Genomic DNA, 15267 nt, shown 5'->3' with positions numbered 1-15267 from the left:
AAAAAAAAAAAAAAAAAAAAAAAGCTCTCTTGTCTTAAATTAGATTCAAAGACAAACAGAAATAAGCCAGAAGTTAGGGAAGGACAACAAAGTTTTGCAGGTAAAGTGACTAATACTTGTCACATGGAAAAGGTACTATTTTTTTGGCTCAGGTGAAAAGGTCTCCTTTATTCCTTTCCAGATCTGGTACTTAKGAACTTTCTTTTCCAAATTTCCATTCTACACTTCTATGCAATTAGCACTTGGTAAACATCTTACTCCAGTTCAAACATTTCAGTCATACTTCCATTTCTGAAGACTGCACCATATGCAGGCTATGAAGTTCATCTCTTTCCACTGCTGGAAAGCTTAAATCCCTTTTATTTTAATACTTGGTCCTRAAGAATAAGTTTAGTGGGAGTTAGCAGCAAGATAGGATGGAAGTGTAAACTGAGCAGGACCTATGCTATGCATTCCTATGCTTTAGGTGACATTTAGAACCAATCTTGTGCCCAGGGAAGGCAGAGGCCATGACAGGCTGAGATTCTAGCAAGAGTATGAGGTGGGATCTCACTTGTCATTAGATACTCAGACAAGCTGATGAGAACAGAGGTTTAAGCCATCTGGTAATCCACTTTAGGTAAATTTGATGGGTCCAAGACTGAAATTGCTCTCTTAAGCCCTGTTGAACTTTGCTTGCATCTTATGAAATACTATCAGAAGGAATTCTTAAACAAACAAAAAGCTGTGAGGAAGAAAGCTCTTACTAATATTTCAGCTGTAAAAATATTGTAGATACTYAGACAACAATTCAGGCTGGAGAAAGATCTTTAATTGCAAACAAGTTCCTAAGGGTGGCCAGGAGACCCATGTTAAATGAGAAGAYAATCACATTCCCATGTATGCATGAATGTTTATGACTACTCATATCATACCTATACCAGAGGCTGAAAATTTGACTTTTGCACTTTGTTAACACATCCTTCATTATGAGACACAGACTTAACAGGGGATGACAGCAAGATACAGGTCCCTTAGTCTCTCTGTCCCTTAATGATGCTACAATTGCTTGTGTTTTTCAGGAAAGTCACAACTTCAGGAGACCTCCATTGTATYGGGGTCTTTCATTGTATCAGCATTACATCCAGCCTGATTCAATATTGAGTATTCCTAAAATGGGGTGTGTCTATTGATACCTCAGGAATATGGAGTTTCTTTAACTGGTCTTCAGTAATTTCACTGAGCTGTCGAAATGTCATTGTAAAATCAGCCTTCACATCTTCCATGAGCTAGTGAAATTAACACACTTTTATCAGTGTTTTTAAAGTATTAGATATCAGTTCTGATGTTYATCAACAAAATTAGCACAGCCAACTCACATTTAGAAGAAAAGCAATCAAATAGTTATCCTCCTCATTCTCCCCCAGAAGACCCAGTTTTCTTTTAAATAGTTCTGTAAAACTGAATATAGTAACAATAGTAAATTRTCACCTAACATATTTTAAATATTGTAACCACCAATTTTAAGTTCTAGAACATACCGCATGTAGTAGTGTTTACTATATTCCTCTAGAATCTGTGAAGCTCTGTAAAAACAAAAGAAATGTCAAAATTTTCACGTATTACTGTGCAGTGTACAGCAATCCTGCYGTACACAAAAGGAGGAAAACTTCTTCTGTTTGCTCTCTAACAACTTCCATATTCTGAATCAACTGTGATACATAGTGAAAAAAAGATTGAAGGAAAATATTTTAGTAGACTTCAAATACATAAACAGCTGCTGCAAAGAAGAAAGAAACATGATCTATCTTTTGTTTCCACAGTGAGTAAGAAGTCATGAGTTTAAATCGCACAAATAAGATCCATATTAGGAATCTTTGTAGTAGGTTATTAAAATACTTACTCATTACTTAAGGAGATTGTATGAATGCATAAGTAGGCATCTTTAACAACAAATTAAACAAAGTTATAAGAGGAAACTACAGGTAAATGTCCTACCTTAGGGAAAGGAGAATGGCCCAGACAACATCTTGAATTGTTTTCCAGCCACATTTTGCTATGATTTATGACTAATAGAAAAGAAAAAGTCTTCTCTTCCCTCCACATTATACTGGCCAATAATTAATCCAGAATCAAATTTCATTTAGAATCTAGATTTTAAAAACTAACCCCTCTCTTTCCTAAGCAGATGGCAATTAAAGTCTCTCCCATCTCACTAGCTCTTTTAAGCGTTAAGATATTTTAAGGATTACTTACAGCTGCTTTTGCCTGGGATCCAATAAAGGTTTTAGAGCTTGTAACAGCTTGTTCAGATTAAACAGCCCAACATTTGCCTGGTTTCCTATTTTATACCTCCTTTCATCATCAGATGTGTTTGGAACAAAATCTGTTTCAAACAAACAAAAAAAAAAACTTTTCTACAATGGAGTAATTAGAATAAATAACCAATGTTAAAATAGCCACGTTCATTCATTTTTATGTTTAAACAGCAAAGAAAAGCCCTGAAGGTACTAAATACTTAAACTCAGAACACAGCGTATTTATTTAGTCTAGATTAACTCAAGATCTAATATTTGCAAAGCTAAGGGATATACACTTCGTGAACAAGTTTCCAGAAGTCACAAGGGGTATCTTCCTACTTGAAGATACAAAATAAATTCAGATATTTAAACAGAAACAGACAATTTTTACACAAAAAGCAATGCTTTATTCACTGTTGTTTACTACATACAACAGACCAAATAATCATACATTCAGATTCAGGATCAATATACATCTTTGGAAAAGTAATGCATTAAAAAAAAAAATAGGCCACCTGAACAAGATTTGTTTTGTTGTATATCCAAGCTTTATATATTCAGTTCTGAAAAATCAGAGGTAAGATGYTCTACTATACAAGTCCACATCTGAGAGATAATAAATATGCTTACATTCTGGATACTCTAACAGCACCAATCTCAGAATGGATGCAGTGTGAACCCCRACAGAGATCAGATGCAGCTAACCTGATCAAAACATATAGCATTGCCCAAATTTTCTGAGGATAGTAATACTAGATGGAACATTAAAGGGAACACACCTGTCAGATCTGGTGATCAGTTCAAATTTGAAATTCTAGTTCTAAGCCTGGTTTCAGGGTAAGGTCTAAAACTAGGAACACTCACTTTTAAAGATTCAGTTTGGACTTCTTCAATATGATATCAATTGTGTAAYATCTATTCTCATGAGACTTGATTAATTTGAGACTGCAGTCTCACGAAAACTGTTAGTAAGATAAACACTGTTGGTTCTGAACCTTACTCAGATGCAGCCTCCAAACAACAATCCAAGAATGTGCATTTATGTACACATTGGACCTACATCAATCAATCCCAGGTGGACTGCATTCATACAGCAGGAAAAGCAGTCTTTCTTTGAAAGTATACAGCTAGCTGCAGTGACTACAAAAATGAAGCATGATATATTCGAAATCATACACAACTTTGTTTGCTTATGGCCATACTCAAATTTAGTTTTCTAGGTCTCTCTTGTAGCATCTGTTCAAYTGACAAAGTTCAATAGGAAAGATTATGCATGGAATTGGGTTTAATAGCAAAATTTCATCTGAAAATTTTTAGAACATGAAATGGAACTTGTATACTATATCATAAAACTGGCCTTCGATCTAGAACGTAACTGGTCTTTCCTAAAACACTTCACACAATAGACATACTCATGATGTTTCTGATAATAATTCAGTTTTCATGCCCAGAGAAATTACATAAATTAATCTATTTTAAATCAAAAGATGCACTTAAAAACATGCACTATACTCACTTGGATCATAGGAGTCCATAAATCCAAATGGACCATAATCTATTGTTATGGATAATAAACTGAAGTTATCTGTATTGCATACACCTAAAATGAAAAAACAGCAAAGAAAAACACAAATAAAATTCCACCTGAATTCTGTAGCCTAGAAAATTTGCTGTGAAATCAATCCAACGAACCTAGTCAACATTGCAGCAGTTACCTTTCAGAGATCAGATTCTGGAAAATAATCTCATTTCTTTTTTTCTTGACCTGGCAGGCATTTTAAGTACCAAAGCTAGAAATTGTTTTCTACATTATCTTGCTTCYGGTTTCTACACCTAGGTGGCACTGTTTCCTTTTCCTTTCAATGCAACATGGTGTTGAAACAGTATCTTGCACAACTGATAAATTTTTTTATTTGCAAATTGATGTGTATGTTGTACTAATAACACAATACTATTTTATTTTTCATAATRTAAATCTGGAATAAAGGTGAACAACACTCTATCCTGTACACTATAGAAGGTCAAGTTTTTATGCAAATATATCAAATTCAAAGTAATGAAACTTTTATGTGACATCAACACATGGTCTATGTACATCAGATAATCACAGCGATTCTGAGGAGCTCCCATKGTTCCCTTCTTTGCTTCTGTCAAATACAGTCATACTTTGAAAAATTAGAAAGCTCTCTTAACTGTTWATGAAAAGCTTGTATAATAGATAACAGATACTGCTATAGAGAAAGACGTCAGAAAGACTGAAGAGAATTAAATGTGACAGTATAAAAGTCATCTTTAAGTACATAACTATAAAGAGACACTCCTGTAAAACCAATACTACAACAGTATCTACTGCAGCTTACCATGTGCAAAACCCACAGACATCCAGAGGGCAATCAGATTTGCAGTCTCTAACACAAATGCAGAGAAAAATTCCTAAAATCAAATATATATTTTATTTCAAATCCTCTCAATCAAAAATACAGAATACAGTAAACAACATAAAAATTTATTAACTTTAGAAATGTTCCATATATTCTATTTTTAAATCTGTGTCTATGTCTGTCAGGACTTTTTGTTCACATTCTTAAATGATCTGATTCGCAAATTAAACTTGCCCACCAAAGACTACGGTTATACAAACATACACAGATACACTAAGAGAAATTATCAATTCTTAAAGGGAACAAAGACAATATATATACTATATTTATATAAGGAAGAGCATAATTCATCACTCCCATGACCACTGTTCACTTAGTATCTGAGCAACAGAAGGAAAAAAAAATGAAAATGGAAGACTATCAACAAATATTTACACAATATTCAAATATTAAAAATTGTGAAAAAAAAAGAACATTCATATTTGATTTTCAGAGAGAAACTACTAGAAGTAGGTTTTTTATGTATATAAAAGAGTATTTACAAACTTCTGCTAATAAAAACTTAAAGCTTATTTCAAATTTTAAGACTTTTTAAAATTGCAGACTTTGAAAAGCTTTGTATCTTACCAGGTATCTRTTTGAATCATTCATTGCTATTGATGGAAAATGTTCCTGGATGACAAAGTCTAGCAATCTTCTGTAATAAGAAATGCATATTTTTTTAAACACAATTGRTACTTTCAGAACTGATAATTCAAAATTTTTATTTTTTCAACAGCTAAATGCTGATCTACAGCTTTCTGTAATCAGTTATGAGAAAATTCAATTTATTTACTSCAATGGGTTTTGGATTAAACCCTTTAAAATGCTTAGAGATAAAACTTAATGCTCCAGTTATAAATATGAATGGAGAATCATAAAGACTTCAAACTACTCTCAGGTTAAATTTTAAGAGTACAACAGGATCTGCTTTTACATGCTGTAACACCAACTTTTTATCAAAAACAGTTTATGTGTTCAAAAAAAAAGGCGTATCATTACAAGGAATAACTCTATACTAGTATCAAAAATTCCCCTTGTAGAAARTTTTATGGCTGAATTTCTAGGAAGTAGGGTTACTTGTCATAGTAAGTGGCCATTCCCAAAACAATGTTACATAAAGTTGCTGTATGTCAAGCTTGGGAAATTGGGATACATGAATAACAATTGCAGTAGCTGTCAGATGCTCACATTTACAGATCTTTAAAGCAGTCCCTCTGGCATTCAGTACATTTAAGTCCCCTATCAGGCCCTCTGGTAGTCAGAGCTGGAGAGGCTGCAAGTASCCCYTACAAGTGGGATAGAAGATCCAGGSTAGAGCTGGACCTGTGGATCTCTGCTSGTGTTGCAAGGCTATGCACACAAATATCTAGATTTTACTTTCTAATCAGATTGTTGGAACAAATCACCAAATTCCCCTTGAACTGTGACAACTTTATAAGAGTATCTAGCAACTTGCCCCATTCAAGGTGTGTCCAACCTATTACCGCTAAATTTTAGCTGGTTATTCCAGGACAKCCTTTTTCAGGAGGAATCTTTTCTGAGGAGGAAGCACAGACAGTCACAATGGCCCTGACTGCTCTTGGCCACACTTTCTGGGGGCTCCCTCCAAAACAGGCAGGAAGGTGTCATCTACTCTGCATGAGTAGAACAGATTTGTACAGGCTCATTGAATCCAAGAAGGCACAAATATTTCAGCCAAAAACATGTGGTASAGTTGCATCTTAAATTCAGTTCCTTAATTTAGTCTTTCAGTTTTACAATAAAAATCTGTCACAAGACAACTCTTGCAGGAAGTTGTCTTGAATGGCCAGTTACTGTCATGTACAACTGCTGCTACTTCTCTTTTTTCTTTTTTAAGCACCCCACAGAAATTTTTATTGTAAGTGATTATCAACCAGTGCACAGCCCCTGAGGAGAAATGGCCAATAYATCCTACTACTTTGAAGTATTTACAGTAGAACTAAAAACTTGTCAGGCCAATTGCTTGAAATGGAATAACACAGTTCTATCACTAAATTAAAATTGCTAAGAGGCTTAAAATTATACAATTATTTATTATCCAATATACTTTTTCTAATCTTACATGTTCTTGGAAAGCATACATCATACAACGTACTTAAGCTACTGATGTATTTCATATTTCTGTTAATTTAGTTTCACAGGTTATAGTGAGAAATTTAGGAGTTTATTCTATATATTTACAAGTTCCTCTTAAACAAAAGCCATCCTGCACACACAGTTAGTTACCGGAACTATTGTAGCTATAAAGACTTTCTCATTTTGTAAGACCCAGGCCTTACAAAGACCCCACAAGCTTTTTTATCCTTATGAGGTAAGATCATTCGTATGCTTATTAAAAAAAAAAAAAAAAAAAAAAAGTAGGTTTTATTTTTAAATTATGTAATCTTCCTTTCTAAATAATTTATGTCTAAATTCCAACTCTATATATTCATTCTAATATGTATTTGACTGTTATGACAATTAATATAGTTACTATGAAGATTAAATTTGAACCTTTGTAAATCCAGTTCCCCTGAATGTGCTAAGATCTCCAAGGATCCTATACGAAACCATGATTTGGCAACACGGAGAACGATTGCACCTTAAATATAAACACATATGTTTAAATGTAAACACAGTTTCAGAAAATTAAAAAAAAATCCCATAATAAAAGCAATTATATGTTATTTATATAGACACATAATTCACATATCCATACTTAAATGTGTATTTTTATATGAATGCTCAGCATATAACAGATATATAACATTACTACACACACATTTTAATGATCAAGTTTAATTTTCTGGAAAGTAATTGATATTCTTACTCCTCCATATCTTCATATGTTTGATAGGATGCACTACATCAGCAAACACAAGCAAAATTCCAGTGTGGCATTAACATCAGAATTCCATCAAAGATGCCAGCAACAAAGGAAGAGCCAACATAACTCACCTCTGATTTTTACCCACATTGGGTCACCCAGATCTTTTTCAGAGCAGATTTATATGATAGCAGTGGCACAGTCAAAGTAGTATTCCCACCATTCCACTACTGCTAGCAGAACAATGGAAAACATGCCTCGCTTCCAATGTAATTTTTGTAATGATATTTGAAAACAAAAATTATACCCCTAAAACAGATATCTCATGACAACAGCTCTGATTATGCAGCTTAATTTCTTTATGCTAAGCAATGTTTAAGGTTGATTTTCTCAAAAGAAGTTTTATATCTAAATAACTGAGATGAGATCTCAYGTATGTACTTTTTTTTTTAACCTATATATGTTCATTACCTCTTTCTTTCTTAATATTTCCATTGTAAAACTGGTCTCTCCACACCACATCATCACTTACAACTAAGCTGTAAGAAACAAGAAATTCAATTTTTAAAAAGTTATCTTAGCAAAAATAATTTACATTGATGACCAAGTCATATTTTATATAAATTTATATTTATTTCTTAAAAGAAATAGGTTTTTTGTTGGCATAGCTTTGTCTTAACAAATGACAGACAAACAGTAAGCTAAGGCTTACCAAGCCTATTATCCTTCATTAGTAAGATGCATTTCTCTTGTATATATACAACATTGCCTAATTTCCATTACCTACACTGTTCTGAGGCAAGAGGTTTCACTCAAAAAACCTATTGCATTCAGCTTGAAATCTTAACAAACAATTCACATTATGGTAACRTAAATGTGACTTGTGACTGCAAGTCCCCTGAGGAAGACAGCAAACTTGGGAAGACAGAGAAATTAGAAAACAAACTGCTGCATCAGACTGCAGGTTGCCCTATTATGTGAGCCAAAACTGTTTATTCAGTAACTTCATGGACAGATCTGGCATCCTTAGTAACCAAGGACTCTGCAAACAGTATCAACATACAAAAAGGCTTAACTATGATGAAGCACTTTAATTGTCCCTTTCTTCTTCACTTTGGGTTTTTTAAAGCAATCTCTTTATCATTTGCCTTAAAATTCTGCACATTCTATAGATTTTCCTATTTTTCTAAACGTTAAGATTTGTGAGTGCTGAGAAGACGAAAAACAGCTTTTTCTAAAATATTTCACAATTTACACTCATCTTAGGAAAAAAAATACATAATTTTACCTTTTTTTCACCTGTTACATCAGAAAAAATAAAATGGAATCAATCCTAACCAACCACTCAAGGGCACCATTTTCTTCTAAGCTTAACATGCAGGAAGTTTTCTCTCCAAAGCAACTGAGATTACACTGACAAACCAGTAGAAGCAATGCTTGGTGCTGTCTTTTGGAAGAGATCTTGTCAGAGTCCTCTCAATAAGCACGGAGTGTAGTACAAGGAAAAACCAYCTTGTTTTGTATAATTCATATCTTTGCTTGCTGATAACTGAAAAGGGTCTCTCTCTCCAAAAATATGTAGGTGGTGTGCTATTGAAAACTTAATGCAGCTAATTACAGCCATCCACTAGGTAGYTGAAGACTGTACAGAAGACAGAATCAAACTCTCCTTGGACGTACACAGAAAAGGACAAGTGGCAAACCTAATACTTCATTCATAAATATGACTGAAGACAATCATACAGAGTTGAAGCAACTCCTAAGTATTACATTTTCAGAGCACATCAGATTATGTTTTTACATACTTTAGTATGTATTATTTGTGTATGCATATAAATATATGAAAAAACATTATCAGGAATAATTCATCTCAATTCTTATACTATAAGGTTAGCTGCCATAGTAACTRAGGGCTCCAAATTATATTATTATTCTACTCTGTTATTTTTGAATGCATGTAGTAGCCATCCAAACCGAATGTTCTCTGTTAACTGCAAAGAACAGGCAATCACTTGTTCCAAAGGGAGGAGGGGAAAAAAATCTAGGAATTGAAATATCAAAAGCATTGCTTTGCAAACATTTAAAAGTACATTGGATAAAATTCTAGAGGCTGCAGGATGGTTTGTCTATTCTTTTGCTCTCTGTGACGCTGCCACTACTGGAGCTGTATTGATACAAGCAATATTAAGAAAAAAATAAAATTTCCAGATTAGACTCTTCTGGGAATAATAATGTATGATTACTATATCTGTAAAAGTAAGTATAAAATGTGCTGACATAAATGAGACGAAAAACCTTAACCATTCAAGAAAAACAAACATTTTCAAAAACAAGGAACAACCCTCTATACTAACAAAAATAGTGCATGCATCAGAGCACGAGGGGAAAGAGGTGGTCAGAAGAATAATCCTATTAAATTTTACCATTTTGAACTGAGATATACCAAAAAGCTTGTTTCTTTTTGATTATGAAACACTTAGCAGGATCTCTACAAAATTCCTGCAGAATACTAGGATTCCTGTTATTACTGACAGAAAACCCATGGAGCCAACAGCATTTGTTTATTTATTAATACAAGAGATGGACCAGCATCTCTTAAGAGCTGGCCAAATCACTGAACAGCCAAATAAACATATCTACATTCTCATTCTTTTGAAAAAAGAGTTTTCAAATGGCCCTTGCAGTTGAGAGGTAACATTACTTGAGAGAAGGCTGCAGCAGACTGGCTGCATGCACAACCGCAGGAAATGGAGCACTGAAGCTGCGATTATGTCAGAGAAGCTGTAACAGCACTCAGAGAGGGATGGATGGGTTACACCTCCCCCTACGCCCAGCTCCAGCTTAAGGGCTAGGCTTTACTTTCCTGAGCACCATGATTGCTGTTCTGCAGGAATATCAATGGCCATTTCACTTTGAGAACTACGTATACTAGCTCACTTTTTTGATTCGATGCATAGCACTGCTAACTGGAAGCCCCAGTATACGTGAGTAAAATGGTACCATATGAAGAAATGTTCTTTATCCGGCAGTACAGTTCTGAACTGTAGCATGCTACTGAGAGTGCTTACTTGAATTCAATAGAGCAAACCAGCCTGCTGGGTGTTCTGGGGTAAGATACGAGGCTCTTACCCACGCTTTTGCCAAAACTTGACAAGAACTCTGTAAATGCATCTCACCAGCCTCCACACAACAGCATCCCATTGGGAAGAATATGGATATCAGTCGGGGTTTTTTCCAAATTAAGCCTTACAAGCAATTTGGAAAGCTTGTACAGCACAGTCAGGAGAGCCAGACATTTAACCAATTTGCAAGCAGAACTAAGGCACACTATACTCAGTAGAATTTGTGCACAGCTGAGGAGTAATTTCGTATTGTTTTTGCACTGAACAATTTGTTGAGATAACAGCAAAGAAAGGACATAACCTTGCCAGGTGCTCTCCTGCTGATATTCAGACAGACTTACAGTTTTGCATCAACAGTTAACAGAAAAAGGTCCCAAAGTGAAGTCAGTGAACAGACCATTCAAAATGTCATTTACAACACTGCACTCCAACAGAGAAAATGTGCAAAAATTAATGCTAGAGAGATTTACAGCCACTTCTGTGTTCTGCACAGAAACTTAGCCATGTAGCAACTTAATACAGGGCTTTTTCCGCAGAACATTTTTTTTTTAAGGTCTGAAATTCTGAAGAACAGACATGAGACCACTTGGAACACAAAATAAAATTTAAATTTTAAACACAATCAGCAGAAAAATTCAGTTTACTTAATTCTAAGAAAAGATCAAAAAAGTGCATTTATTGGCCTTCTCTGATTCAAGCAGAATTAGTTCTAAATGCATTTTTTTGTTTTTTAATGAATTTTTATTCTTTTTCAATTTAATTGGGAAAAGCAATAATTAGAAGAAGGATGTTTGTATAAATAAGGACTTGAGGACAATTACCTACATTAGTTACTACCTCCAGAATTAATACCTATTTTATTTGGCTAGCAGCTTTTTCCTACCAATCTCAAAAGCCATAAGCAGCTGAACGGAAAGAGTAAAAATTCCCAATACGTGACTACGACAATACAGAAATTGTCACTTTCTACATTTGCCCATTTGGCCTGATTCTTCAGAAACTCATCTAAATGCTTAACTTAAATGTATTAATAGATTCACTCATTAACCAGGTAAAATGTATTAATAAACTCATGCATTATCCCTGTATCCTAACAGCATTAGTAATATTTACAAAACAGGAATCTAGTCCTCCTGTATTTGCTAGGCTTCTGTCAGGAAACAGAGGAGAGAACAATATTTTCTTTAAAGAGAAGAAACTGATTGCAGTACCATACAAATTGGAGAGCGGAGTTAGTGACAGATGTTATTACTCAAAGTAATTTCCACTTTTTATTTTCTTTACAAAATCAATTAGATTACAAATTAAGGTCATTCAGTTAAGACAGTTTTATAAGTGAATAACAGTTGTTCACCACAATAAACATGACATTACACAATATAGAGTTTAAACAAAATAGTATTTTAAACTGTACCACAGATGCAAATGAATGACTTAATTGCTGGAGCTTATTATTACTGGAAAGTGTTATCTAAAAAACTAGAGGGATATATTTTTTGCATATGTATGAAAAGAAATATCTGTCTTCCTAGACATCAGCTGTTTTGCTTTACTGATGCTCAGTTAAACTCAGTCACAAAATTACTTGTAAATAAGGATACTGTAAATAAGAAAAATACCTAGCAGCTCTGCTTGTAGGAATCCCAAGATAGTGCATAGCCTCACTACATAAAAATTCTCGCACAGAAGAGCGAAGCACTGCTCTTCCATCGCCATTCCTATAGAATTTAGAGAACAAGAAATAGATTGTAAAACCAAGTCAAATTTAAAACCAAAAACATTATTTACAAATTAACTGCAGTTTACCTGGAATATGGGGTCTTTCCTGAACCCTTTAACTGTAGTTCCCACCTCTCACCATGCCTGAAAAAATACCATTACCGTTTATAACAATATACCTTGGGGAATTCATGAGTCAATTAAATACTATATAGAAGTAAATCAATCATAAAATATCAAACCTGTTTGTATATACTCCAATCAAGTGGGCTCTTCCATCACCCAGCTGACCTGCCCAGACACCAAACTGGGAAAGACAAAAATAGTCATTTTCTTCTTACTATCATTTATAGCAGTTAGAGTACAACTCACACACTACATATATGTGTAGATTCACTGTTATCTACGCAATATAGTGACACATATGCTCTAATAGGCATTAAGGTTTTGATCCCTACAACTGTACTTCCACACTCACAGAAATAATGAATCAGAGAAGCACAGAAAAAGAATAACGCRGGGAATTCAAACATTTTTTCTCTACCTTCTAGCTACTTAAGTACAGCTACAGCCTATACATCAAATTCCACTCTTATTCCATGAATAATCTCATGCATGTCAATTAAAYTTAACTATAAGTAACCATGGTATTGCTGATTTCAGTAAGGCTCTGTATTTCTTCGCTCCTCTGAGCCGACACTTATCACAAATTAGAGCCTGTTGGGCTGCAGGGGCGCTAAGCACACTCTGCAGCTATCCCAAGTTAAAAGATAATTTGCTTCTGGCATAAACAGAAGCAGAGAAAGCAGACATGGTACCAYGAAAGAATACTGCAGTTCTCTCCTATCTGCATGCAGCTGCTTATCGAAGGGCAAATTTGCAATCTAAGTGTTCATAAGCATTCATATAACTATAGATTGTCAGGATATAACTCACATGACAAGTCCTATATGATTTCACCTGGAAGAGTATGTGTTTGGGTTACCTGATGACCTCCATATCTGTGTGCCAATGGAATAGATCCGAGTGTCACTTTTTCACCACTGATGAACTGAAGAAAATCAGCTTTTTCTTTGACAGATATATCAAGWTCTAAAATATTTTCAAGAACTTCCTGGAGAGGAGTGGGAAAAAAAAAGTGGTAGTTGAATATGACCAAATTTTCAATGGCAATGAATGTGTTTTCAATACAGGTTTTGTTATTGAGAGATACGTCCCAATGTATGTGCAGAGAATGAACAATATGTTGAAATGTGCTGYATGTTTAAAGTATATATTAATAATATGCATTAACAATAAATAGTATATGATACACAAATATTTTAGTACACGTATTAACAATTAAAATACGTATTAACAATCTCTATCAAAAATAAAAGAAAAAAACATAATAGCCAACCTTTGAAACAGCTACAAGAAGAACTCTAGATTTAAAAGGTGTAGGATAGGCAACCGAAAAAATGCAGTTTCTCACATTACGGACATAATTTTCCTGGATAGGATCAATTGGAAAAGAATCTGTAAACAAAAAAAGGCAAGAAATCTTTAAAAAATAAGAATTAGCCATATACTGTAGATATATGTCTCCTTAAAGCCAGTCAAAATACTTTAGAAACAACAAAACCCGCCACCCTTTACCACTACATCATGCAGTRAACTTGCACAAAAAGCTAGCCTAAATAAAATTTAGGATTTTATTTTAGAATTATCCTAAATACATTCAAGATTTTACGCTGTTCAGGATTTTTAAAAGGACTGAATCCTGCAGTTGAAGAAATAGATTGTTCATGCCAATTTTAAGTGCTAACCCGTATTTAGGATTAGTTTGGATTAATCCTAATTAGAACAGTCTCAGGGCCGTTTTACATTGCATTCAATTATATGGAGCCTTAAAAGATATTTTCTTCAGATAGAAGAGTCAAACTCAGCTACACCCACAGCAGAACCCCATAATACAACACCCGCAGATGAAGTCACCGTACGCTGATAATTGTGGGTAGGTGATACACACACCATATGGCAGTGACAATGACCAAATAATGTAAAAAAAAACAGCCTGAAGTCTTCTCCGAGTAATGCAAACAGCAAAAGAAAGAAAGGGTCAGAGCACATGTTTCTTGCTGTAGCACAACCYATGTACTCCAGTGATTTACGTCTTCCCTCAGAGGTGCTCTGCACCCTGATCCATGATAAAAGAGGGCAGATAGTGTTTTAAAACACCAGGTTAATAGTATGTATTTTAACGTTTTTATGGATTTTTGCTTACAGTTATCTTATGATTCCTCATTAAATATAAAACCCCGGTAGCTCATAGTCACTCTTCTTAAAAAAAAACTTTTAAAAAGTTAATTATACCTCTCAAGGCTGTTAGCAACGATTTTCAGTACCCCTAAATAAAAATCCTGTTTTACRCAGCAGCCACAAGATGGGTCACCGACCCCTACTTCTCAACGCTTGCCAGTAATTCTACCACCCGTGGAAACGACTCGGCAGCGCTACCGCAGGGCCCGCGCTGCCGCGTTGCTCCGCGCAGCCCCGCGCCGCCGCTGCGCGCCAGCCCGCGGATGGCACTGCCGCGCCTCTCCGCTGCGACGCGTCACCAATTCCAGAACAAGAAATTGCTCCCCACGGCCAGCCTAAGCCGTAACATTAAAAGCAGCGAGGGGTATTCGGCTGCTGCTTCCTCGTCACCAAAGATCCGCCCATCTCTCTCTGAGTAACGGCCGCTGCCGCGGGTGCCGGGCCCCGCCGGGGCGGGACAGGTACCGAGGAGGCTTTCTGAGGAGAGGCTCCACGCCCGGGGGCCGGCGCCTCCCGCCGGCCTTCCCCAGCGCTCGGCGGCTGCCTGCTCCGCGCAGAGCCGCGCAGCGCCGCGGGCCGGGGCGGCGCACGCCGGC

General features: G+C 35.5%; 1 protein-coding gene across 1 annotated transcript in view; it reads right to left on the bottom strand.

Moving 5' to 3' along the window:
• The window catches only part of LOC146588242 (uncharacterized), a gene marked incomplete at its 5' end in the record, with an annotated part of 25896 nt that extends 10630 nt beyond the window's left edge, over positions 1-15266 (bottom strand). The window contains 15 exons of the mRNA XM_085318316.1: positions 1176-1268; positions 1359-1440; positions 1521-1565; positions 2236-2365; positions 3796-3879; positions 4640-4712; positions 5288-5357; positions 7217-7304; positions 8001-8068; positions 12271-12369; positions 12458-12514; positions 12613-12677; positions 13356-13484; positions 13770-13888; positions 15137-15266. Coding sequence (XP_085174442.1) covers positions 1176-1268; positions 1359-1440; positions 1521-1565; positions 2236-2365; positions 3796-3879; positions 4640-4712; positions 5288-5357; positions 7217-7304; positions 8001-8068; positions 12271-12369; positions 12458-12514; positions 12613-12677; positions 13356-13484; positions 13770-13888; positions 15137-15266 — 1332 coding nt within the window. The remainder of the gene's footprint in view (positions 1-1175; positions 1269-1358; positions 1441-1520; positions 1566-2235; positions 2366-3795; positions 3880-4639; positions 4713-5287; positions 5358-7216; positions 7305-8000; positions 8069-12270; positions 12370-12457; positions 12515-12612; positions 12678-13355; positions 13485-13769; positions 13889-15136) is intronic.
• Between the last annotated feature and the right edge of the window lies 1 nt (position 15267).

The sequence above is a fragment of the Rhea americana genome, unplaced genomic scaffold (assembly GCF_003343005.1).
Source record: "Rhea americana isolate MKP2758 unplaced genomic scaffold, rheAme1 scaffold_53, whole genome shotgun sequence".
Classification (NCBI taxonomy): domain Eukaryota; kingdom Metazoa; phylum Chordata; class Aves; order Rheiformes; family Rheidae; genus Rhea; species Rhea americana.
Note: the sequence above shows the minus strand (reverse complement) of the source record. Positions and strands in the feature narration are given on the sequence as shown.